Genomic DNA, 25,268 nt, shown 5'->3' on the forward strand with positions numbered 1-25,268 from the left:
CTCAAACTTGTGCTAGGGGCCAGGTCACTGACTGCTGGCCCCAGGATCAGTGAAATGTGAAGGTGTTAATCACCTTTCCTTCCAGCCTCTCTAGATGTACATCAAGCACAGAGCCAACTTCTCTGAAGTGGCAAAACTATGTCTTATATTTGCTTATCAATCAGTCAATGATTTGATTGCTTGGCTGTACCAATAGAAACAGGTACATTGTTTTACCATTTGTGTGATAGATCTAAGTCTGATGTTCAGCCCCCATATGCTGTGTGACTGCCTTCTGGTGTGTATATAGTGGTGTGTGTATGCAATGTTCTAGAATATGTGATTCCATGTGCCCAGAGAATTAAGACTAGAAGGCCCCCTTTATGAGACATACCTTGGCAGGTACTGACTGCAAACTGTATTCAAGCAACAATGTATATTCCAGTATGAAATATTTTATTCACCAATGTTCACATTTCACAATAGCCATGAAATATAATGATACAAAACTTTAGTCTTGTAAAACTAAAAACAACAAGTTGATTTGTAACAGCAATCCAGTCCAAGAAGGAGATGAATTTATTCCCCTCCCACTCTCTCATAGACCCTTGTGCAGGTGATGTCATTTATAGTGTATTCCTAGGGGGGGAAGCAGACGTTACATACAATTTCAAAATGTATTATAGCAAAATTGGGGGGAAGTAATTAAAGTTGTGGGTTAGTAGTTAAAGTCAATGGCAAAATTCTTATTGACTTCAGTGGGAGTAGGACTGTGCCTTTAATTGTGGAAAGTAATAATGAAGAGACTCAAGGTTTGGGAGACAGAAACCAGAGTTTAAATTTTGATTATAGGAAGGATTTTAGGATAGGAACATATAAGTTAATGGTGTTTACTTGGTGAAATCAACTGGAAATACTTATCAGGAAGAGCTATTCAAGAATGGAACTGTTGGTTTACTGCTCATTATACTAAAACCAAATCAAGTCTTAAAAGCAAGTGACAAATTGTTTAGGTAAACAAATTCCAAACAGAATTCCAAAAAAATCAGAGGGGGGAAAACACCGCAGCATTTTGATGAGGGAAGCAGTAATGTGCATCTGAAGGGCCAAAAGGAAAAGCAAAGCATTCAGTTAAACTAGTATTTTTATTAAGTATGCCGAGGGGTATCTTTCCTACATGCAGAATGTGAATGAGGGTTCCCCAAATAGTATTCTACAGGTAGAGAAGAGCTCCTTTCATGAACCACCTTCCCTTGTAATGCACCACTAAGACTCCTGATGGTTGGTTTTTCACATTTCATTCTGGAGCCTATCAGGTATTTGATGAGGATATTAAAGGCATATACATAGAGGGTATGGTTTGGGGTATTAGTTACAGAAGAGCTAAAGCATACGTGCCTTTGGCTTGGCACAGCGATGGATGTTTCTGATCAGGGTCCCCACTAACTGAAACACCCAATTTGATGTGACAGGAGTGGGGTGTTAGGTAATAGTGAGGCCAGTCTTTAGAACCAATGTGAATAGGATAAAGACTGAGATTACTGAAAACAGCTGTACTCAAGGGTATATAGGCTCAAGTCAGACAAACCACCAGGTACTGATGGGTGAGGCCTCTTTACCCAGTGGCAAGCGAGATATGAATTCTGCTTTAAGACCCCTGGATTTTGTAGCCCCCTGATGCACCAAACTGGAAATGATATAGCAGGTTCATTTAATTTAAGAAAAGCTGGAGGTTTTTAAATTAATACCCAGTTCTTATATTGTGCTTTTTATCAGCAGATCTCAAAGCATTTTACGATTTACAATGAATAAGAGTTAGAACAGCAGCAGACATTCATTTTGATCTTATTCATGCTGTCCCTAGTTTCCAGTATACCACAGATGTTTGTATTGTCATTGCATGTCTACACTGAAGAAGTCTGGGGGAAAGCAGCAGGTTTTGGGAGTTAGAGGGGGGGACAGTTAGGCCTTTTGCTGCTGTGACTGGTGCGAGAGGCAGTTTGGAAGTGTGCGTTAAGCATGTTAGCTAGATGTTTCTGCTAAAATAATCAGCAGTGAAATAGTTAACGCTGACCATTGCATCTTCTTCTTTAGGTGTTGCTGATAATGTGCTGAGAATGATCAGACTTTGTCAGAGCCAATAAGCCACATTTTCTGGACCAGCTGAGCTGGCTTTGTCGTAAGATTTTGTGGAGAAGGGTGGCAAGCAAACTACTTTTAAAGTCCATTCACTGTAGGGCTTCCTGGTGCGAGTGTAGTCCCTGGCATAACTGAGAGCAGCCTCAGAATGATTCTAACTCACCCCAGGCTACTGTGGCTCCAGGGTGATGCTGTGGCAGTGAGGGATCCCTGGAGCAAAGGGATCAGACACACCCCTTTTTCCTCGGGAAAGTCCCTGGCACTGGGGGAAAGTGTGAAGGTAGTGTAGGAGCTGCTACTGCAGCTCTGTACCACTTGCAGGTCCCCCACCATGCAGAATACTCATGCCTGGATCCAGCAGCTTTATATCTATTTTGCGATGCCCGGACATAGGATCTAGCCCATTGTTTCTAGCTCGCTGGAGACTCGAGGTGACAAAAAAGCGCAAGGGGTTACGCTCACTTCCCTTTTTGAAAGTTATCTTTGCAACTGGGGCCCTGGTCATACTATGAAACTTTCTCATTGCTGACCTATGTCTGGTAAGATGTAAACCTGTAAATGCTGAGAGGAAAAGATAGTTGTTCCCTTTGACTAACAAAAGTGTTTACTCTTAAAACAATTGAAAAATGAGGAGTATGAAGGGCTTAATTCAGTACCAATTCCAACTGAAGCCTAATCTATTTAAGGCACTCTTAAACCAAGGAGAGTGTCCACAAAGGGAGGTTGCACTAAGCTGACTTACTGGTTTAGTTAAACTGATGTACAATTGAAATATGGTAGTACGACTAAAGCACATTAGTGCTGTTTACCTTTAAATAGCCTTCAACCTCCAGCAAGCACACATGGGGGGAAACATTCAGCGCATTGACTATTCGCTGAAGGAAGATGATCAATCTTCACTCTTTCCTAATTTGCATACACATGCCTCAGTGCTGGAGAAAGTTATTTTATCAAAGTCATTCCTTCAGCCATTCATTAATTTAGGGTTTGAATATATAAAATACAATTAGAACTGAACTTTTCCGCTGCTGGCTGCATCTTTGTGACATTCAGGAATCAAACAGTGGCAATGAACTCACCAACACCATCTTCCCATCCACCAGTTTTCTCGTCATGGTGGTCTTTTTGCCATCCCACTTCTGCACATGAGTCATCGAGTCCCTGTCTACAGTTACCATACTCTGCACAGATAAATACAAGCAAACATGAAAACGTGGCCTGAGTTTCTCAGAATAGCGAGATGCTTTACTCTAGAGTCTATAAGCCCCACAATATTCTTACCAGCAACATCAGTTCCACATTTGAAATATCCCCCCTAATAGAAGAGAATTTTTTCCTCAAATAGTAATTAAGATAAGTCACAGACTCCGGTGTCAAAGAAAAAAAGCCCTCCCATTCTCCACACTAATGACTGGGACCATTCCTAAAGAAAGCTCTAGTCCTCACCTTGGTTTTCCTATTATCCATTGTGATTTCCTCAAACTCTTGGCCCAGTTTGAAGGAAATCTCTGTCATTTTAAATGCACTGTCAGTTTTGATGGTCATCACATCTCTCTGCATGCTGATTATCATTGTGGGTTTGGCCAAACTGCCCATTTTCCTTTGGGCATAGTCCACGCCTGAAGATGAGAAAGGAAGCACTATTTGAAATTTTACATTCACTAGCAGAAAGAGTCTCTGTTCAGAATGTCAGGTACTTAAGGTGGAGTATCCTCATAGGCAGGACTGTGGCCACAAGAAATCAGACTGAACCCAAGCCATATTTAGATCTAAGTGCAAGGCACAATTTTTTGACACCACTTTGTCCTAGGAACTGCACCAGTAAATTATGATAAAGACCTTAAAAAAACTCCAAACAGTTAAATTTGCACACTCCTCTACTTCAGAGAATTTAAAGACACCCCTCCCTCCCCCTGCAACCACACTATTTTCTCTCTTCTTATTTTGGTATACTTTGGCAGTTTTGTTCAGCACTCACATACTAATTGTGACAGATGTTTACAATACATGTTTATTGTGCTCCTTGAAATAAATGCATTTTAGCACCCAGCTTTTCCCTTTGCTTGACATGGGATGATAGGCCCCTTGAATGTATTTAGAATTCATTTGTAATGTAATCTTAGTTGTCTGGCAAACACAGCATAAGGTCTCATAGAAAGGATAGGGGAGAAAAAGACACATATGATTTTCAATGTAAATTATCAAACTGAAACTTCATTCCCCTTAACAATGGAACACTAGTAACTTGCAAAGTAAAGAGGCTCCAAAGTGAGGAAGGAAAATTAAGCACATCACATTATACCCTGGAGCAAAGGGCAGACTCAGCATCTTCTCTCTGAAGACAGACACATTTCCAGTCCCCTGTCAAAATATAATTTCTCACCCAATTCTTTCATATATTCCTCAAAGTTTTCACTGGAGATGAGTTTCCAGGTTCCCAGGAAGAGCTCAGGAATTGTAGGAGGTTGCTGGGCATTAACAAGAAAAGCTGCTGCTACCATGAAAAAACAAGAAGACATGAGATATGCAAACCCTGACAACTTCTGTTTAAAGATTTCTTGAATATGTAACACTCAACACCAACTGGTGATAGATAGTGTAAGGATGCATCAATTTTCCTTAGCCACAGTATTGAAAACCGAGATACTTACAGTATATGCCCCACACTTTGGTTATCCCAAACTCTGGTACCCAGTAAAAATATAAAATTTATGGTAGATGACCATATTGAAAGGGGGCGGGGGGGACTAAACTGAGGCCTGCTCATGTGTTAAAGGCAAACGTGAACCTGTGCAAGATAAAAAATTACCTAATCTAAGTAACAATGACATTGGCAGCTGTAGATCCTTCTGAACAATCAGCCAACTGTTTTTTAACCATGATTTCCTTATCTGGGGATAAAGCTTGTCCTTTCAACCACACATCGAAAAGACATGCTAAAATTCAGTCAGGAATCACACTTCTCTACAGGCTTGCCAGCTACTATTGCAATCTTATGGACATCTACCAATGCCATAATTATTGTATCTGCTGACTACTATGTGGCAGCTTGTGTTTCCAGTCTTTATTGTGCTAAGCTGGACTCAAGGATCAACTCTGGCCTTCTTATCATCACTGGTGCAACCTAGAGAACTCCCATCTCCAACCTTCCACTTCCAGCTGCCATTGCTTCCCCCGCAGTGAGGTGTGAGGGCAGGGCCGGGGCTGCATTACTGCATGCAGCCAACCATCAAGACAGCTTACTTCACAATTTCATCTCAAAGCCACATAAAAAAATGCTAGCTAATGTGACCACTTTTTTAAAACACTTCTGTGAATCTCCCAGGCAGAACCTCAGTCACAAACTTTCTAAGGAACAGCAGCAACAGGTGGCACAGGACTGTATTTTGGATTGATGTAGCATTTCTTAGCAGATAGGCAATGCACAGCTGCACCCGCTAGTCTCTCTGGATTAGCTCTTGCATGCTGCCCCCTCCCCGCCCTCCTGAACAACCATATGAACCAAAAGATCCTTCGTTGTTACAACAGGACATGTTGGAGTCATGGGCAGTTTAACTTACATCTTTACCATTAGGGATACTTGCCCCTCATCTTGCCCCTGTGGAGCTCCAGAACAAATAGCTTGCCATCTGATGGTGGACTGCCCTTTTGATGGTAGATGGATGTGCTTGATGTCTCAAGATAATGCTGCAGTGATAGAGTAGCTACAACACTTTCCCACCATCTAATTAATTTTGTGCTGCCAGAAGAAGTAACAACGAATCCAGTTTCTACCACCCCATGCAATTTACAAAGTTTAAAATGTTTCTAACAAAATAAATTCCTTTGTTCCTGACTCACCCAAAGGTGATAGAGAGAGAGTGAGAATGTGTGTGTGTCTGAGAGAGAGAGAGAGACAAGGCAGCAGCACTAATGGGCCTATGCAAAGCTTCTGGCAGCATCTGGTTCAAATCTTCATTTTCTGGCTTTCTTTTTCCACTTTGATGTTTTTAATCTACATTTATTTCGATAATATCATTGCAACTACAGAAAAGAGGCTAACTGACATACAGATAGTCCAGAGACACTTCTAGACTTTGCAATAGTGGACATACATTTTTTCTTCTTACATATTTTTTGTTGTGAGTAGTTTGTTACTATAAATCACGTCCATTTCTTAAGTGCAGATAAATTAATATCTGTGGAAATTCTCACCAAGTTTTAAAGCATGCTTGCTGAACTACACTCTCATTAGGGCTCTGAAGTGAGAGAACAGGGCCTTGTCTGATCCCCATTAAAGATTTCATATCTCAAGAAGGGAAAGGTATATGGTCACTTTTGCTCTGGTTTCTCATTATGGACCAGACACAAAATCTATTGAAGACAAAGAAAGACTCACATTGACTTCAATGGGCCCTATATAAATTGGGCTAGAGAATGCCCCTGTTTGTGAAGCATTCCACATGTCTTTGCAACAAGGCAGTACAGGAAAACAGAGGTACTTGAAGAGTCCCAACGTGAACATCATCAAGGATCAGATCACTGAAGAGAATGTTCCAACTGAGAACACCTTTCAAGCACCGATCTGGCCTTCAAGCTGGCATAAGAGTTTGAATAAACCATACTAGAAAACTAGAAGAACAACATGGGGACTAAAGGTTTCCTGATTAGTTGGAAATCTGGAAGGGGGGAATTTTTAAAAGTGGCAATAATAAATCTGCAGTTCACCAGAAGAGATTGTTCTGCTGAAATCCAAAAGCAGCTGTGGGGTGATGAATGAATCACTTCTAATCTGCAAGGCACTGTGTCACACACGTAAGAGTGGGGGGAAATTCAGCAAGATAGTTAAGGTTGAGTCTGGATATACATAGGAGTCAATGAAAGAGGCTAACTAAACTGGGAAGTGAAAACAGGAGTCATAGATTAGATCATACTACGGAAGTGAATCTCAAGAAAAGCTGCATGAGTGCTAGTCACCAGATTACCACAATGCAAGGGAAAGCAAATCGGGCCAGAGAACTGGAGGCTGGAAAGGAATGGATTCTTAGGTATGGGAACTGGCTCTTTTGACTGTGTACTATGACAGTAACTTAGGATAAAAAATAATTAGGAAACATACCACCAACATAATATCTCATTAATGTTCACGCTACACTTAATAGGTTCAAATCTACTGTCGATTACACCCATGCAAACTTATTAAAGACAGAGGGGCTGCAGTGGTGTAATTGATAGTAGATTTTTTAAATTACATATTACATTTGTTAAGAATCTCATTTCTGATGATACAACATTTCAGCTGCCAGGACCACAGGAAATAAAAGAGAATTGATCCTGACTTCCAGAATTAAACATGTACATAGAGATATAGCATAGAGATAGAGGTTCAGCAGAAGCAATAAAAAAGCCAGCATTTGCAGACACTGCTATCACTGATGGGGTAATTCATTAGCACAGGCTGACCTTTTAATGGCAATTAGTGTAAATGGATCAGGATATTAAAAATAAAAGGCCTCCATTTTCTCAATTATGAGAAAAAAAAAAAGATATGCAAACAGATTGCTTTGTCCATTGCAACTCCCCCATGGTAGTATAGCTGAAGTGTTCCTAAGAACACCGTACCAGCACTCCGGAGGGGATGGAACAGGTACATGATGAAACAGCTATCAGAGATCAGGCTTCTCCTCAGGATAAGTGTTCATCCAGGCATTCTCTACTGCCACATCATCTGCCGAGAAATAAAACCAAGACATCAAACACACAACATGCTGTATTACCAAATGCACGGTCTTAAAAGGCGCAACCAACTGCTAATGAGAGCACTGCTGAGACTGCACGGCTTCCCTCCCAGCCATGCTGCACAAAATATTTAGCTTCTTTAAAGCAAATTAACGAGGAGAGCTGAAACATACACATTTTCAAGCAAATTAATATTGTTAAGCTACATTTTGGTTTGGGCCTGATCCTGTTTTTCAAAGGCCTTGGAGTTATGAGTCCCCAGGTTCTATTCCCAGCAGTACTACGGACTTGCTGTGGGACCCTGTGTTAATCTCCTTGGCCCAAATTTTCAGAAACGGCATCTAGTTCTGGGAGCCTCAGTTTTTGAGTACCCAACTTCAGCCATCAAGTGCCTGGTTTTCAAAGATGCTGAGTGCTCACAACTCAGTGTGAAGCCAGTAGGATGCTGAATGCTCAGCATCTCGAGACATCAGGGCCCAGGTGTTGAACTTGGGTAATTACCCCAAATTAGGGCCATATTAGAAAATGTGCCCATTGATTTCTCAGGACCACATTGTGAGCCCCTTACTCACATTGCTGGGTGGTTACTTACACGAGTTGTCTCACTGACATCAGTGGAAGCACTTGCATGAGTGAGACCTGCTCCCACCAGGAGTTCACAACCTCACCCTCTGTATCGCTCAGTTCCTTCTCTAAAATGGGGATGATGCGCACCTTCCTCACAGTGACTGCGTCCCTGCAGCTTGCTAGCATTTGGTACATTCCTCTGACCTGTTAAGTGCTGATTCTCTAACTCCAGCAGTAGGTGGCGCTAGAGAGCACTGACCTCAATGCATGGGAGCAGAAAAGATGCAGCAGAACATTTACACATTAGACATGTCTATTCCATTAGTTCAAGAGTGAAATTCACATCACAGGATAAGCATCAGACCCCAACCAAGATTCTTAAATTTGCTGATGTTATGGATGCAGCTGCTCAGCTATGGCTCTAACCATCTGCTGCATTCCAGTGAGCTCCCCAGGATTCAAACTAATGAACATCCTGAAGGTCACTAAAGCGCAGAAGTCTCATCAATTGCAATTCCATGCTAGGTAGTACATTTAAAGCCTAGAGTTAAACTATTGTGCAGAACCTACTCATATCCACTTGGGTGGATTATATAGAAGGGGTTGAGTTGATTTTGATAATGGTGGTGCTGCAATTCTTCTGTAGGTCCTGATGTTGGTTTGGGCCCCTGGGCTCTCTGGCAATTCAAATAATAAATGAACTGCTAGCCAAATGACTTACTTTTTTTCTTCTCCCTGGACAGTTCCATTTTTCAATAGTCTTGACTCTGTGATGGAAATTTGACACCTTAAAATGAGACAAAATGAGAGTGTCCAAGTTAATGCCCAACATCTCTCCTCACTTTTTCACCTAGCAGAGGGCACTGCAACAAGCTGTGGGAAGCCAGACTCCATATCCCCAGCCTATTGGGAGCTAGAGCAGTTGCTTCCGGAAGCCCACCAGATATTCCACATGGAAAGGTATCATTCCTCTGGCATGGGGAGGAAGGAAGAAAGGTATTGTACAGGTGCAAGAGCCAGTGGTGCTGAGAGCAGCTAGCAATAATGTTTACAGTTTCCTTTACCCATGGAAAAGGAGATCTCCCTGCCGGTATTTCTCCCACTTCCATTCACCCTCTTAAGCAGCATTGGGAAGGAACTCTACAACATGAGCCATGGAAGTCCCTAGACCAAATAAAGTACACCATACACTGCAAACTACTTTGGTACTAAATCCCACACAGCTAGAGCACTTGCCAAGTTATAACATTTGTTTCATTCCTGTCTATTTCCTCATCACTCATTTGTCATAAGCTACATGTATAAAACTCCAAGAGATACTGGTTATGTAAACTGATAGCTATCTGAGAACACACCACACATTTTCAGGATTTAGTTTCCCACCCTCCAGATTTCTCTTTGTTGTCTCTTTGTCATCCTACTTCTGCACCTGAGTCAAAGAGCTGTTGTGAATGTTATAATGCTTTGCAAAAGCAAAGTAGTAAGCCTAACTATTTGGTCTGGAGTCCTGATGAGCCTTGCTATCTGTATCCAGCATGCTATGTGATTTTCTATTTCATCAAGAGGGGACCTTCCTCACCAGATGATGTACAGAGCTGGGATGCTATTGAAATGCCACTAGCCTTTCCCTTTGCAGGAGCCTGCGGAGCCACACCTTGGTTTTCCTGTCATCTGCTGCTGTTTCCTCAAACTCCCAGCCCCATTTGAAGGAAACATAAGTATTTTTAATGGTGCTCTTGGTTTGGAGGATTAGCACATCCCTGTTGGCACTGATGATCACTGTGGGTTTGGTCAGGCTGCCCAGTTTTCTGGTAGTTTTCTGAAAGTCAGATAGAAGTCAGTCTCAGATATTTTACCTGGCATCAGAAAAACCCTGTGGTCCATGGAGGAGGAGGGGAGAGCAGGCACTGGGCTAATCGAAGCTTATGGAGCATGAAAAGGTGATATCACATTAACAATTAGGGGAATAAGCCAAGCACCGCACTAAGCCTCTGAGCATACCTAATGTGAACTACAGTGCTACAGTAGTTTCCAGAAGCTAGAGCAGTTTACCTAGGGACATGGTAAATTCCCCATCACTTGAGATCTTCAAGCAAAGATTGGATGTCTTTCCAGAAGATGTTCTGTAGCTCAACTAGAAGTTATGGGCTTGAGGCAGGAAACACTGGGTGAAATTCTATGGCCTACCTAACGCAGGAGGTCAGATTAGAAGGATCATAATGGTCCCTTCTAGCCTTAAAAAAACCCAAAAAACCCACAATGAAGCCTGAGCAGCCTTAGTCTGACTGAGTCCTCGTGCATTAGAAGAGCTAGGCCTTCACCCCTAACAACCTGCTCACTCTGTTAGCGCTTACTAAATACCACACGCATGATTTGTAGCAAGTTGATATAGGTTTGCCTTTTTTTTCTCCAAAACTGAAACTCTGGAAAGACCTTACCATATATCTCAGAAAGGGAAGTATCAGGAGACAGTTTCTTCCTGTAATTGTGCAATCCCTCCCTTACAATGATGGATAGTGGTGCAAAACCCTGGCAGTAGAAAGTGTCCTACAGAAAAGTTAAAAACTGACCTGATGAATAGCAGCGGATGAAATGTTAAACATCTGTATTTCTACTTTCCAACTCGATTACAGAATATTGAGTAAACAGAGATCGCTTGCCTATTGCTTGCCAGTCCCTAAAGTTCGCATTCGCTCAACGGTGCACGCACCGCTTTCCTTCCCACACAGCTATTTGAGGTTGTGCAAAGGAATAGCTGTGTTGCAGCCCCTGTGACTACAGCTATCTGCGAGCTCTTCCTCCTATACACTGAACTATCGAACAGGAGCAGAAAGCCAGAGGTGAGTTAACACCATGTGTTAAACCTGTTCCTTGCTTTAGTGCTTTTCTACAAGACGCAGGAGAAGTTTCCCATCCAGCTCAGCTTTGGGCTATTTAGGCAAACTTCTGCCCTCTCCTTATCTTAGATTTTGGTGGTTTGGGGAAGTTGGGGGCTGACTCTAGTCACCACATATTTTGCAAAGCCAAGCCATGGCCACTGAAGTTTTGCAGATTTAAAGCCAAACCAAGGTTAGCTTCTCTCTTACTGAATCCCCTTATCCTCCTTCCCCTTTCTTTCCAGCAAGGACCCTGCACCATTCCCTTCAAGGCACATATTATCACCTCTTCAGTCCAAGTAACAACCCCAGAGACAGCATTCGAGCCTCATAAGGCCAAGATAAAATTGCCAAAAGCCACATTTCTGCTTTAGTGTTACTGGTTTCTGGAATTTAGGCCTTCAAGTTTTTAGCTTTTTCATAATTAAGAAAAAACAAGTTTTAGTGTGCATTGTGTGACCAGTTTTTATGCAGATGAAGTCTTTTCTGAAGCATGTCTCCCAACACACACTTACGAGCCCCTTCCACAGATAGTTGTGAGAACTGAAAGAGACAAGAAGATTCAGAAATTCCCAGAATGACTTCTAAAATCCCAACCTCAAGTACTTGCTTTCAAAAATGTTTTAAACAGTTATCCCATAACCCTTATTTTTAGTCAACAGGAATAAAGCTTCATTTCCTCTCACTAACGAGCTGCACAGAGTCCCAGAGGCAGCAAGAAGTCTGTTATTTTTGGTTACAACCCAGGGCAGACCTTAAAACCAGCAAAATCTTTTAAAAAGAAAGTGAGACATGAAAAACACCATATTTCTTACCCAATGCTTTCATATAACCCTCAAAGTTTTCACTGGAGACAAGTTTCCTTGCAGAAGATAAATAGTTGAAGTGAACCATGAAATTCTCAACTGCTTCTTTATGAAGATGCCATGAACATGTGATAAGCAGGAGAACCAATGAGAAAGACTATGTCAGAGCCTCCAATCACCAGCATTTCACTTGTTTTGCTTTGATCAGAAAATCAAAATCTAAGGCAGTGGCAGTAAAGAGCTTGGAGGCTAACTGTAAGAAAATGAACCTTCTAGGGAAATAAAGTTGCATAAGAAGTCCACACAGAGCTGGGAATAGAATCCAAGTCTTCAGGCTCCCAAGCACACTCTCTAGCCATGTTATTTAGCTCTTACATCATGTTTTCCATCTGAAGATCTGTCTTTGTTTTTAATTGTGACTTTATGGACAAACATCCAGTCCTAGGTCCTATGAATTGGTTCATAAAAGAAAGGGAATATGTTGTGATAATTGGGCCTACAAATCTATCCTAATTGTGAACTCAACTGTGAAAAGTAAGTGAAAGTTCATAAATTGTCACAATAATCTATAACATATAATGTAGATGGGAAAAGTTGCAAAGGAAAAACTGAATTAGTACCAACAAAAAGGCCTACTGATATAATTCAAAGACTGTGTTAAGATTGTGCCTGGAAGCAAGAAAAATGTGAGACTGGAAATCAATGAACCAAAATTGGTGCATTGGAAATTAGACCAAATTGGTGAACAAAATAATGAGAGGACAGGCTATTCCACCCATCATTCCTTTTTGGGATCTTAAAAGAAAAGACTTTAGGGGGTGAAAATCAAGCAGAAGAAGACGCTGTCTGCCAGTAACTGCTGCAGTGAGTTTTACCATTATGGCTGTTACTCCTATGATCTCATGGGACCCCAGAATCTGCCATAACACCATTGCGCCTTCGTCATTCTGATCCTGAGGGATGTCCTGATCAGAACAGGCCAGAGAGCGGGACACAAATGACATCACCTTTCTACTTGCTTTGGCTAAATCCTAACCTGGGATGTGAGACTTTGTCAAACCCCCACCTCCCAATTTGTGTCCATTTCCTTCCCCAGCTTGTTTCTTCTCTTTCCTGTCCCTCTCTTTTTTCCACCTGTCTATGGTATGTAACCTGTCATTTAAATCAGCTTTTGTAGCAGATGACTGGAGGATAGCTAATGTGACACCAATTTTTTTTAAAAGTCTTCATAGGCGATCCCAGCAATTACAGACCAGTAAGCCTAACTTCAGTATCAGGCAAATTGGTTGAAACTATAGTAAAAAACAGAATTATCAGAGGCATAGATGAACACGATTTGCTGGGGAAGAATCAACATGGTTTTTGAAAATGGAAATCAAGCCTCCCCCATCTACTAGAACTCTTTGAGGGGGTCAACAAGCATGTGAACAAGGGTGATCCAGTGGATACAGTGTACTTAGATTTTCAGAAAGCCTTTGACAAGGTTACTCACCAAAGGCTCTTAAGCAAAGTGTACTGTCATAGTATAAGAGGAAAGATCCTCTCCTGGATCAGTAACTGGTTAAAAGACAGGAAACAAAGGGTGGGAATAAATGGTAAGTTTTCAGAATGGAGAGAGGTAAATGGTGTCCCAAAGGGGTCTGTGCTGGGACCAGTACTGTTCAACATATTCATAAAGGATCTGGAGAAAGGGGTAAACAATGAGGTGGCAAAATGTACAGATGATACAAAACTACTCAAGATAGTTAAGTCCAAAGCTGTCTGTGAAGAGTTACAAAGAGATCTCAGAAAACTGGTGACTGGGCAACAAAATGGCAGATGAAATTCAGTGTTGATACATGCAAAGAAATGCACACTAGAAAATGTAATCCTAACTATATATATATATAAAATGATGATGTCTAAATTAGCTGTTACCACTCAAGAAAGAGATCTTGGAGATCATTGTGGATAATTCTCTGAAAATATCCACTCAGTGTGCAGCAGCAGTTCAAAAAGCTAACAGAATGCTGGGAATTATTATACATAATAAGACAGAAAATATCATATTGCCTCTATATTAATCCATAGTATGCTCACATCTTGAATATTGCGTGCAGAACTGGTTGTCCCATCTCAAAAATGATATATTGGAATTGGAAAAGGTACAAAAAAGGGCAACTAAAATGATTAGGGGTACAGAACAGCTTCTATATGAGGAGCAATTAATAAGACTGGGACTTCTCAGCTTGGAAAAGAGATGACTAAGGGGGGATATGATAGAGGTCTATAAAATCATGACTAGTGTGGAGAAAGTAAATAAGGAAGTGTTATTTATTCTTTCTCATAACACAAGAACTAGGGGTCACCAAATGAAATTAATAGGCAGAAGGTTTAAAACAGAAAAAAGAAAGTATTTCTTCACACAACGCACAGTCAACCTGTGGAGCTCTTTGCCAGAAGATGTTGTGAAGGCTAAGACTATAACAGAGTACAAAAGAGAACTAGTAAATTAATGGAGGATAGATCCATCAATGGCTATTAGCCAGAATGGCCAGGGATGCAAATACCATGCTCTGAAATGTCCCTAGCTTCCGTTTGCCAGAAGCTGGAATGGGCGACGGGATGGATCACTTGATGATTACTTGTTCTGTTCATTCCCTCTGAAGCACCTGGCATTGGCTAATGTCGGAGGACAGGATACTGGGCTAGATGGACCATTGGTCTGACCCACTATGGCCATTCTTATGTTCTTATGTCTAATAAGAATCTGGCTTAGCTGGCCAAGATGGTTTATTTTGCAACACTGTTGTAAGCCTGTGACCAGAACCGTCTCTAAATGCAATTTTCGGAATAGCCTGATACTGGTACAAGTTTGCCAGGTCTCGGAGTGGCGGATAAGACTGTGTGCCATGCCTGTGTTTTTCCAGATGCAAGGCTGCAAGTGAGTGTCAACACCAGAGACAGAAGCTGCATTTTCTAACTTTTGCTGTTCTTTTCTTTCTTCTCTTGTGCGTGTTTGTTTCGTTTTGTCTTCTGGGAAACGGGATTGGACTCTAACAACAGTAACAACAATAGCGCCAGCCCAGCTCAACTAACTTTTTTTCTTTTCCTCAGAAAGGCCAGTTATTACCATCTTTTATGCCATCTAAAAGATTGTCAGACAGGGTTTTTGCTTAGTTTAGTTTTTTCCTTTCTCCAACTGATGGAAAAGAGAACAAGGAACGCTGTTAAAGCCTTACTTAATACTTCACCTTTCAAACGCTTTCAACATTTTTTCTTCTTTTTCTGTAACTTTAATAAAAGGTTAAACAGATGGTTTGTTTGCCATGGTACTAAGCAGGCTGAGGTCTCTGTAGACAAAACCCTGAACCTTGTTTAACACTATTTAATGTTGGACAATTTCAGAGTCGTATTAACATCTTTGATTTTTTTGGGCCCATAACGTCCATCTAAATTTATACAACAGATCTCAAAAAGCTTAAGAAACCAGGATGCCATTATCCCCATTTTACAGACGGGTGAGCTGAGGACCAGAGAGGTGAAGTGTCTTGGCTAAAATCACCCAGTACGTGTTTGGCAGAACTAGGAATAGAACCCACATCTCCATACTCCCTACTGAATCTAGTGCCCTATGGCCTAACCCATACAGTGTCCCATAAAATCATCCTCTCTCTCTAACTAGCACCTCCCCTTTATTTCAAACAAGCAAGCAAGCAAACGCCTTTGAAATAAAATGGTTTGAGATAATTTTCCTCTTCTTTTCCGTATGGATTATCTGTAGTACTGAATTCTGCACATCTGGCCAAGGAAAGAGGGCAATTCCACTTGCTGAATGTACTTATACACAGCTCTTTCTTCTGAAGACAAGTTAATACCGACATACTTACACATAAGTGGAGAACAGGGGTTTGAGTGTACATGTAACAGCAGATAATTGAGGGTATGTCTTCACAAGAGTTAATCCAGGGGACCAGCACCTGAGTTAGCCTCTCCTGGGTGCAAGCAACCCCATGGCAAACCCCTACTCATGTTGTTGTGTCCACATTTGTCTATGTTTGTCTGGAGGAATATCCCATGGTTCTTTGTACTGACACTCTCTAGGAGTCTCTCCCAGTCAGTTGTTTCAACTGGGGGAGAACTTGCCTGTCCTTTGGGGGAATGTGTTTGTTGCTTTTCTAGTAATGGGATTATAAAAAGATGCTTCCCATGCTGCTGCTTTTCTTCATTGTTTTGTGTAAAGTGAGTGACTGGACTGGTGCACATCAGGGTTCTTCCTTCAAGGACTGGTTCATACAAGAGAAGCTACAGTGAATACTATGGCATTGCAGAGACAGCAGGTCAGTTCTCTCCTACGCAGCACCTTACATAGTACAAAATGTTAGCAGATCAGAGTGGCTTCACTGTAAACATGGGTGTGAGTGACTAAACAAGGTGCAAGGTAACAGAGAAACAGAACTCCTGTGCTTGATCTCCTTAGCACGGGGTTTGTGCTATCAGATTTATCCTCAAAGCTCTTTGAAATCAGACCTTAGCAGAGCATTCACATTGTGGGTTATACTTTCAGATAGAGTAATAGAGTTCAAGGCCAGGAGGGACCACCAGCTCATCTAGTCTGATCTCCTGTATACCTCAGACCAGCAGCCTCACACTAGATCCAACAGCTGAAATTAGAGCAAAGTATTACAACCCATCTGAGACTAGACTATTATGTTCCACAGGCAGAAAATAGGAGGGATAGAGATGCAGCAGAGCCAATGACCCCCACAATGAAATGATTAAGTGAGATATACCCAAATAATCTTGGCAAATGACCCACACCCATGTACTGCAGAGGAAAGCAACACACATACTCCACCCCTCCAGGTCACTGCCAATTTGACCTAGGGTGGCCAGCTTTCTAATTTGTGAAAACTGGATACTGAGCGCCAGAACTTCCCCCATCCCGTGCCCTACCTCTTCCCCCTAAAACTCCCTGCTCCTCTCCCTTGCTCACTGCTCTCTCCACCTCCCTCTTTCTGCCAGCTAAACAGGGCTCTAGGGGTGGAGAGGTGACTGGGGCAGACAGGGGAGGGAGAGCTACACTCTGGGGGTGGAAGGGTGATTGGATCAGGATGGGGGGCAGCACCCCGAGGGTGGGGCACAAAGGAGGCTGAGAAGGCAGCCTGCGTGGCAAGGTTGGCCACTGGCCCTGTTCCTCAAACTCCACGTGCTTCAAAATCCCTGCCCCCCAGGCGCCAGCCACCAGTACTTCTCTCTGCCAGAGCCAACCAGTTCCAGAGTGCTCCTCCAGTTCCAGCAGCGGCTGATCCTCCCAGTTCCCACCAACGGAACAGACGTGGATTGTGGATGGATACTCAGGTGACTGGATTTTTGGTGTCTGGTCTCCATTGTCGCTTTTGTTTTTCTGGTGTGTCTTCCTCAAACTCCTCCCCAACCTTGAAGGTGACCTCAGTATTCTTGATTTGAATTGTTGGCACATTCCCATCAGTGCTGATGGGCACAGTGAGTTTGGTGATGTTGCCCAGTTTCCTGGTGACTAAACTCACACCTGCGAGTTAAACACAAGATGTCTGTTAAGGTTCAACAAAGAAAAGTGCAGAGTCCTCCACTTAGGAAGGAAGAATCCCATGCACAGCTATAGACTCTGGACCGACGAGCTGGGCAGCAGCTCTGCAGAAAAGGACCTGGGGGTAACAGTGGATAAAAAGCTGGATATGAGTCAGCAGTGTGCCCTGGTTGTCAAGAAGGCTAATGGCATATTGGGCTGCATTAGGAGGGGCATTGCCAGCAGGTCACGGGAAGTGATTATTCCCCTCTATTCGGCATTGGTGAGGCCGCATTTAGAATATTGTGTCCAGTTTTGGGCCCCCCACTACAAAAAGGATGTGGACAAGTTGGAGAGAGTCCAGCGGAGGGCAACAAAAATGATTAGGGGGCTGGAGCACAGGACTTATGAGGAGAGGCTGAGGGAACTGGGCTTGTTTAGTCTGCAAAAGAGAAGAATGAGGGGGATTTGATAGCAGCCTTTAACTACCAGAAAGGGGGTTCCAGGGAGGATATGGCTAGGCTGTTCTCGGTGGTGGCAGATGACAGAAGAAGGAGCAACGGTCTCAAGTTGCAGGGCGGGAGGTCTAGGTTGGACATTAGTTAAAAGTTTTTCACTAGGAGGATGGTGAAGCACTGGAATGGGTTACCTAGGGAGGTGGTGGAATCTCCATCCTTAGAGGTTTTTAAGCTGAGGCTTGACAAAGCCCTGGCTGGGATGATATAGCTGAGGTTAGTCCTGCTTTGAGCAGGGGGTTGGACTAGATGACCTCCTGAGGTCCCTTCCAACTCTAATATTCTATGATTCTATGATAAGGTCATGGGAGAAGAGTTAGAGGGATAAGAGTAGAACTAGTTTCCTGTGTTATCTGTACCAGTAGTTTGTTACCATAGTGTTTAGACCCTTTAGTTTAACAGAGGGGAATCAGTATTTATACATTAGTCTTACTAAGAAACTCTTGTGCTTGTAACATTAATGCCATATCATGTCTTGCAGAGCAGTTCTTTCATGTATAGTTTGAGTTAAATTATAGAATGGTACATAAGTAATTTTTCCCTGTTGAGGTAGAGTCCATAAAATAGAGTGTCAGCAAGATATTCCAGTGCAATTATAAGGGATTTATTAAAGCTTTGTTGAAACAAGGCTATGGGCCTAATTCTTCACTAGCTTGCACCTTGAGTCATTCATGCTGACCAGTTAAGAAAGGGAGCACTTAATAGTCACATTGCATAGGTGCAAGTGACTACATGAGATGCAATGCAATAGAGGTTTAGGCCCCGTGTTACCTAGAATTTAAGTTTCATAATGTTTAGTTTACTTACATATGCTTCAGACATATCATCCCTGCTGTACTCTCCTTTCAGTAGTCCACTTCACCCCCCAAAAGACATATTCAGTCTTCCAGTAAGAGCAGCCCAAGGGGCTGCATTAATGAGAACAGTTCACACAGTTCCACTTCCTCTTTTCCGCTTACAGTTCTGAAAAAAGAGCACTAGGAAGCCACAAAGTGGAGAATTCCCAAGGCCAGAAAGAAGAAATGTAGGAGCAGAGTTCAACTAGTGCATATCCTTTCCGAATCCCACACATTACAGCATTTCTCACACAGCTCTTTCATATAGTCATCACATTTTTCACTGAAGCTGAGTTTCCAAGGTTCCAGGAATAGGTCATACATTGTAAAGACTTGCTGAGTAGGCACAGTCAAGAAAACAACAGCAACTTTCAAAGAGAGACAAGAAAATAGCATAAGCTATATAGGCCTTGACTGTCTGTTTTTAAAGACCTGAACAAGTGACATTCTGGGCAGACCAATCAGGAAAGATATCATGGACTCCAGGCAACAGAATTTTAGTTTGAGTTCTTTTAAGTCAGTCTTTTAAGGTGGGGCTAAAATCCAAATTTTAGCTCCAACTTAAAATGTAGGTTTCCCAGCAATAAAAAACAAAAAAAGAAAATCACCATTCCAAGACAAAAGCAGCACAGTCTTAAAGGGACTTGTGAAGATTCAATAAGTTAATTGCTTCAAAAAATCATAATAATATTCCATTAACAATGGTATTTGTAAAGCACCTGGGCTCAGATGCCCATCTTTAACTTCTACAGTGGCTCTACGCCACCAAAATGTTCCCACTGGCAGGAGAATGTTTGGGAGCTGACATCATTGCCTTACAGGCTGCTTTATGCCATTGGAATATCAAAGGGCAGCTAGGAAGAGGGTCCAGCAAAGGACTCATTGGCCACTGTAACAAAGGCTCAGTTGCCTCCTAATCCTAATATTAGTTATTATTTGTGTTTATAAATCAAGATCAGGGCCCTGTTGTGTTAGGTGCTGTACAAACACATAATAAGAGACAGTCCATGCCCCAAATAGCTGACAATCTAAATAGACAAGACAAAGGGTCAGAGGGGTAATAAAAAACAAAGTGACTTGTCCAAGATTGCACAGCAGGGGTGTGCTAAGAGTAGAATCCAAGTCTTGTGAGTCCCATTCTAGTGCTCCAATCACTAGACCACACTTCCCCTGATACAAGTCACAATAGTGGAAATTCTAGAAGTGGGTGGTGCCAGAACACAGATTACATGCCAAGATGCTACTCAATGGGAGAATGGGGGATTAGATCTCGAATATAGCCAGTCACTTTCCATGGCATTAAAAACTAACAAAACCATCTTAAAATCAATCTGTTGCTTTATAGATAGTCCATTTAAGAATGCTGGCAATTGTGCTCATCACAACAATGCTCAGTCTTTACAAGCTGTAAGTAATGAAAACTTGCTGGAAGCCCAGTTTAGAGAGATCTGCCGTAATTGACCCTTGGCATGTGTTGGAAGGCACATGTTGAGAAGAGTGCAGCCTGTTCTTGTAATGCAACTGGAAGAAACATCTAGTCAGACGTGGATTTCCATGGCACTCCATTACAGAATCAGGCCTTAAACCAACAAAGAGCAGGAGCTTCATTGGAGAACACTCTGAGCTACCCCACTAGAGCTGCAGAAATTTACGAGATTAACTGATCTGAATATTCTCCCTGCCTAAGGATACCACACCTTCCAGATAGAAAAAATAACTGCTGCCTGGTTTGTTCAGAGAGGTCCAGCTTTAAAAGGAGTCTAATCAATGAAGTCCCCTGTTCCCACAACTCCCTCCTATGCCAGTCCACTGGGCACACCACCTCTTTTCTCTCTCCTCAAAAGTCACCTCTGACATGAAGCCAAGGAGTACTGTTTGTGTCTTGGATGAAATCTGTTGCTTGTGTTCTACAGTAGGTCAGATGATCATGTTTCCTTCTGGTCTTAAAATCTCTTACTATAACTACTATATTTGTTTAATAACTAGGGGAGAAATGCAACAAGAGGTGGGGAGAAGGAGCATAAATTTATATGGTCAAACCTTCCCATGACTCTCCCAGTGTATTTTTTGCTATCCTTCTGTTTAGATTGTAAGGCCCAGGTCATCGAAGGCTTTTAGGCACCTATCTCCCATTGATTTCAATGGACTTTAGGTGCCCAAATACCTTTGAGGATCTGGGCATAAGCTTCTAAGAGCAGGGACATTGTCTCCTTTCCTATCATGTACTGCACTAAGCACACCATTGGCACTTAACAAATAACAATAATTGGCAATAGAATTACATGCATAGGAACAATACAATATATTTTAATAAAAGTGCAACCCTAATGGGATTAGGGTAAACTATGACCCAAATCCTACAACTGGTGACAGAGTTCCACGTGGGCAGAGAAAGACACTCATGCATGTTCAGTTGCAAGAAAAGGGCATAAATCTGTTCCATAGGTCATAGCAAGATCTAAGCAGCTATAAGAAAGGACAACTGAAAAAAGCTGACTCAGACTCCAATCCTGCAAAACTTTACACTTTTAAAAACTTTATTAAGCACTGTGAGTTGTCCCACTGATCAGGGCCTAATGCTGCAGACTTTTCTTGCTGAACAAAATGCTTTTAAAATATTTTTCTTTAAGGCAGAGTATTTTTGAATGCTAAACACAATTAAATGCTGACAGCACAGTGATACATGTGCCATTGAGGATAAAAGAATAATAATACTATGACCTACTAAGGAGAAAAAAGAAATGCTGGTAATTGGAACACCTGATATTCTCACTCATCATTGGTCATCCCAGAGGGTCACATGGGCAAGGCTCCTTTTTAAAGAGTCTATGCCATTTTACAGACTTCATACTACCTTCCTGTCTGGTAGTGAGAACAGCTGGGTGATTTCTGCAGAAGCCTGTGTTACCAGCCGTCCACCATGTGTGATCTATTTGTGGGTACCTGGAAACTCATTTCCAGTGAAAACTTTGAGGATTATATGAGAGAGCTGGGTGAGGAACGCTCTTTGGGTTTGACTCAAATTGTATCTGTGCTGCTGAGGGAAGGAATACTGAGTTTGCACTAGATTTCTACTTCCTGGCTTTGGGAACTCTGCTGTACTTCTCGCTAAGGTTTCTTCTTTTTTTCTTCCTGTCTGGTAAACTGTCTTAGACTGTAGAGCTCTGGGGGGAAGGCAGCTGTTTGGTTTAGTGAGGTCAGGCTGTTTAATTTAGGAGGAATTGGACTGGAGGGAGAGGTATCCTACTACATAACTAACTTCTAGTAGAAGTAGTAATGGGGTTTAAAACCCCAAACCTTTGCTATAGTCTGGGGTAGGAAAAGCCACAGAAAGGGCCTAGTGTCTTTGCCCCTTGGAAACACAAAGTGGAATGTTGAGACTCTCATAAGGTCAGTAACTAAATACCTGTGTAATCTGGATTAAGTGATTGTTTCATTGAAGTACAATCTTACTTTGATATTGGTGTACTGGAATTTGTGGTTCACTAGCTCTTAGTTACAGTGGTGACTGGAAGTAGTTGCTACTAGCTGGCTAATGTGCTCTTAAACTAAGAATTTGGATGAGGTCTTGAATGGGTAACATGCTTCTCTAAAGACTCCTGGTTTTGAGTTTAAGGTGGGTTTTAAAGGGTATTCTCTCTTCCATAGGCTGAGTTTATTCTGAGCTACTACTGTAATCTAACAATCAGTTTTTCATTTAGTAACAAGAAGTAAAACTCTCAAACAGGCTTCTAAATCCTCCTCTTCTGAGACTTGAGCACTCTGGAAAACTTTATGCTAAATCTTATGGAGAAAGTGTCGCCAGCTTTCTTAACTTTTCCACTGCTACTAATTCTGAAGCAAACGGCATGATGGGTGGTGGTTTGGGAAATGGGGACAGAGGGTCTAAATCATTCTAGCGTTTGTGCTCTTAGATGCTAAAGGTTGCATAACTTAGTGAAATTGACTCCCCAGGATTATCTTGGCTCTTAGCCATTCAATTGCATATGCCCTGGGAGTTTAATTCAGTAAAAGGATTTAATTTTCATTGCATTGCCCTTCAGAATAGGGGCTGTACCAAAAAAAAAAAAAAAAAAATCCTGAACTTCCACTTCCAGGAATTGATCTTGGAATACCTTTAGCAGATGTTTTCAGGCAGCCTCTGAAACACAGGATTACTAAAACATTAAAAGAGCAAGGGGCATTTTTTTTTTTTTTTTTTTTTTTTTAAATTCCTGGTCCCCTCCTGCTCTTAGTTGAAAGAAACACTAGGTAAGAAGGTGTTCTGCAGGGAAGTAGACCATCTAATATAGTCTCCTCTGATATACAGGTGTGGGCTTCGCTACCAGGAAAATGGCTTGTGTGGCCAAGCCCAGTGTAATCATAAGCATCAATGGGGATGTGATCTCCATCAGAACAGAGAGTACCTTCAAAAATACAGAGTTCTCTTTCAAGTTGGGTGAGGAGTTTGAGGAGACCACAGCAGATGACAGGAAAGTTAAGGTGAGTCTTCCTTAAAACCAGCTGGGGTTGTGGGAGGGGAGAGATTTGAAAATGGCCCTTGAAGTTAGCATGTCTAACATGAGGCAAGTGCTACAAGTATGCTACAAAATCACAACTATACCTGGTCAACCGGCTTCAGTTAATGTTGGACTTGTGTAAAATATCTCCTTCAATCTGCAGGGCATAGACTAAAGAGCAACATTTTGCTTCCTTGTCTCTGCAGAGCATCATAACACTAGACAATGGTTCACTGATTCAGGTGCAGAAATGGAATGGAAAAGAGAGCACATTAAAGAGAGAACTGGTGGATGGGAAGCTGGTAGTGGTGAGTTACTACCTGGTAGTCACAGAATGCAACGTTTTCTATATTGGCTTCTAATGAGGGTGGTGGGATGGAAACGCATAGAATGTGAATTATGATAGAAATGGGGATGGAAAAGTAACACCCAAACTAGCAAGAGACCTGCACATTACAATTTTGGCATGTTAAAGATGGCAGAGCTGGAGGAGCCTTCAAGGTATAGGTAGTCTTTCTAGCCTTCCCTCTGGCTATCCCAAACTGTGAAGTGGAGAAAATGTGCACAGGACAAGTGTCAACATAAAGCTGTGTAGCAGTGAGTGGGTGGAAAAATTCCAGAACTCAAATTTTCATTAAAAGGGATGACTTTCATGAGAATTTGTCTTTACCAGTTGTCATAAACACTAAAGCTGGAATGGCTGTACCTAAATACCCTCACAGAGTGACTATCATGCTGTGTAGTCTAACAGTTAATTGACTGGCAAGCTTGCATCATAACTTGCCATTGTGGTGTGTTGACTGGCGGTGGTGATCTGTCACTACTTAATTCAGAGTCTCACTGTCCCGTATTTCTCCCTGCTCTTCTTTCCTGGTTGCTGGAAGAGAATTTCTGTAGTAACTCTAAACTAGGGTGACCAGATAGCAAGTGTGGGAAAACTGGGATGGCGGGTTGGGGGGGGGGGGGTGACATAACAGCTACTCATATAAGACAGCCCCAATACTAGGATTCTCCCTATAAAATTGGGACATCTGGTCACCCCACTCTGAACACCAAGATGGTGCCAAGAGAACTTGCGTGTCACTCCTGTGTGACATCTGTAAAGGGTGCCTGTACTCTCAATGTCTTGCACATGAAGTACTCTTGTCAGGTTGGTCTCCACCTGAAACTAAACAGTGAACAACTCTATCTGGAAGCGCATGTTTTTATTCAGAGCTGCTAAGGAGGGCAGGACCTCTCAATCAGTATCAATTTGCTTGAAGGGAGGAGGATTGGAATTGTTCTCTAAAGCTTGCTATTGGTTTTATTACAAAGTGCTTAACATGCTGCCTAACGTACACTTGTTCAACTTGTCCTTCTAGGAGTGTACCATGAACACTGTTACCTGCACTAGAGTCTATGAGAGAGCCTGAAGAAACCCTATCTCCACATTGGACTAGGGATTGAAGTTGTGGAGAACCAGTTCAGTTCAAGGAGTGAAGCACCACAAGTCTGTCTGAAAGATTTGGACTGTTTACAGACTTGCACCAAAGCAGTGTTATAGCTATATCTGAACTATGGTGGTTATTCAATAAAGTGGTCAACTGTTCAGAAATAGTGGTTGTGTTGGGATTTGTACAACATAGCACCAGCTAATGGGTGGGTCTTAAACTGGGGAGAGATAGTGCACACCCCTCCTAACGTGTGACTCCTTTACTCACTATGGCAAGAGTAGGTAGACATAACATTACTTTATCTTTGTCAATGTCTTGATTGACTATTTTGTCAAGTACCTATCCCTAAGTAGGGCTTCCTATGTCCATCCCA

General features: G+C 42.1%; 2 protein-coding genes across 5 annotated transcripts; one reads left to right on the forward strand and one right to left on the reverse strand.

The window, feature by feature from the left end:
* Positions 1-470: 470 nt before the first annotated feature.
* Positions 471-15,177, reverse strand: LOC137156672 (myelin P2 protein-like). Of its 4 annotated transcripts, XM_067553561.1 has the most exons (8): positions 12,095-12,137; positions 10,058-10,222; positions 9,125-9,190; positions 7,720-7,825; positions 4,502-4,612; positions 3,565-3,737; positions 3,198-3,299; positions 471-618 (listed from the first exon to the last, which is right to left on the reverse strand). In XM_067553561.1, exons 4-8 carry the CDS (start codon positions 7,748-7,750, stop codon positions 559-561), a joined length of 477 nt encoding a protein of 158 aa, XP_067409662.1. In that variant the 5' UTR covers positions 7,751-7,825; positions 9,125-9,190; positions 10,058-10,222; positions 12,095-12,137; the 3' UTR covers positions 471-558. The 4 variants fall into 4 exon arrangements, with proteins under 4 accessions (XP_067409662.1, XP_067409664.1, XP_067409661.1 ...); XM_067553563.1 differs by lacking the exon at positions 10,058-10,222 and having other exon boundaries at positions 4,502-4,609; positions 12,095-12,156; XM_067553560.1 differs by lacking the exon at positions 10,058-10,222 and having other exon boundaries at positions 12,095-12,156.
* A 6,626-nt stretch (positions 15,178-21,803) lies between these two features.
* Positions 21,804-25,056, forward strand: LOC137156676 (fatty acid-binding protein, adipocyte-like). The gene is made up of 4 exons (XM_067553565.1): positions 21,804-21,956; positions 23,273-23,445; positions 23,669-23,770; positions 24,824-25,056. Exons 1-4 carry the CDS (start codon positions 21,884-21,886, stop codon positions 24,872-24,874), a joined length of 399 nt encoding a protein of 132 aa, XP_067409666.1. The 5' UTR covers positions 21,804-21,883; the 3' UTR covers positions 24,875-25,056.
* Positions 25,057-25,268: the final 212 nt, after the last annotated feature.

This window comes from Emydura macquarii, unplaced genomic scaffold (assembly GCF_026122565.2).
Source record: "Emydura macquarii macquarii isolate MOO-44397 ecotype Brisbane River unplaced genomic scaffold, CSIRO-AGI_Emac_v2 contig_1477, whole genome shotgun sequence".
NCBI classification, from domain to species: domain Eukaryota; kingdom Metazoa; phylum Chordata; order Testudines; family Chelidae; genus Emydura; species Emydura macquarii.

Bases quoted from the DNA above. Each gene is read 5' to 3' on its own strand.
- LOC137156676 (XM_067553565.1), top strand. From the start codon at position 21,884: ATGTGTGATCTATTTGTGGGTACCTGGAAACTCATTTCCAGTGAAAAC. The intron at 21,957-23,272 runs GTGAGGAACGCT...TCTGATATACAG, and splicing joins GGATTATATGAGAGAGCTGG to GTGTGGGCTTCGCTACCAGG. The intron at 23,771-24,823 runs GTGAGTTACTAC...TTGTCCTTCTAG, and splicing joins TGGATGGGAAGCTGGTAGTG to GAGTGTACCATGAACACTGT.
- LOC137156672 (XM_067553562.1), bottom strand. From the start codon at position 7,750: ATGTACCTGTTCCATCCCCTCCGGAGTGCTG. The intron at 3,300-3,564 runs GTGAGGACTAGA...TTATCTGTGCAG, and splicing joins TGGATAATAGGAAAACCAAG to AGTATGGTAACTGTAGACAG. The intron at 619-3,197 runs GTGAGTTCATTG...TTCCCCCCCTAG, and splicing joins TGGATGGGAAGATGGTGTTG to GAATACACTATAAATGACAT.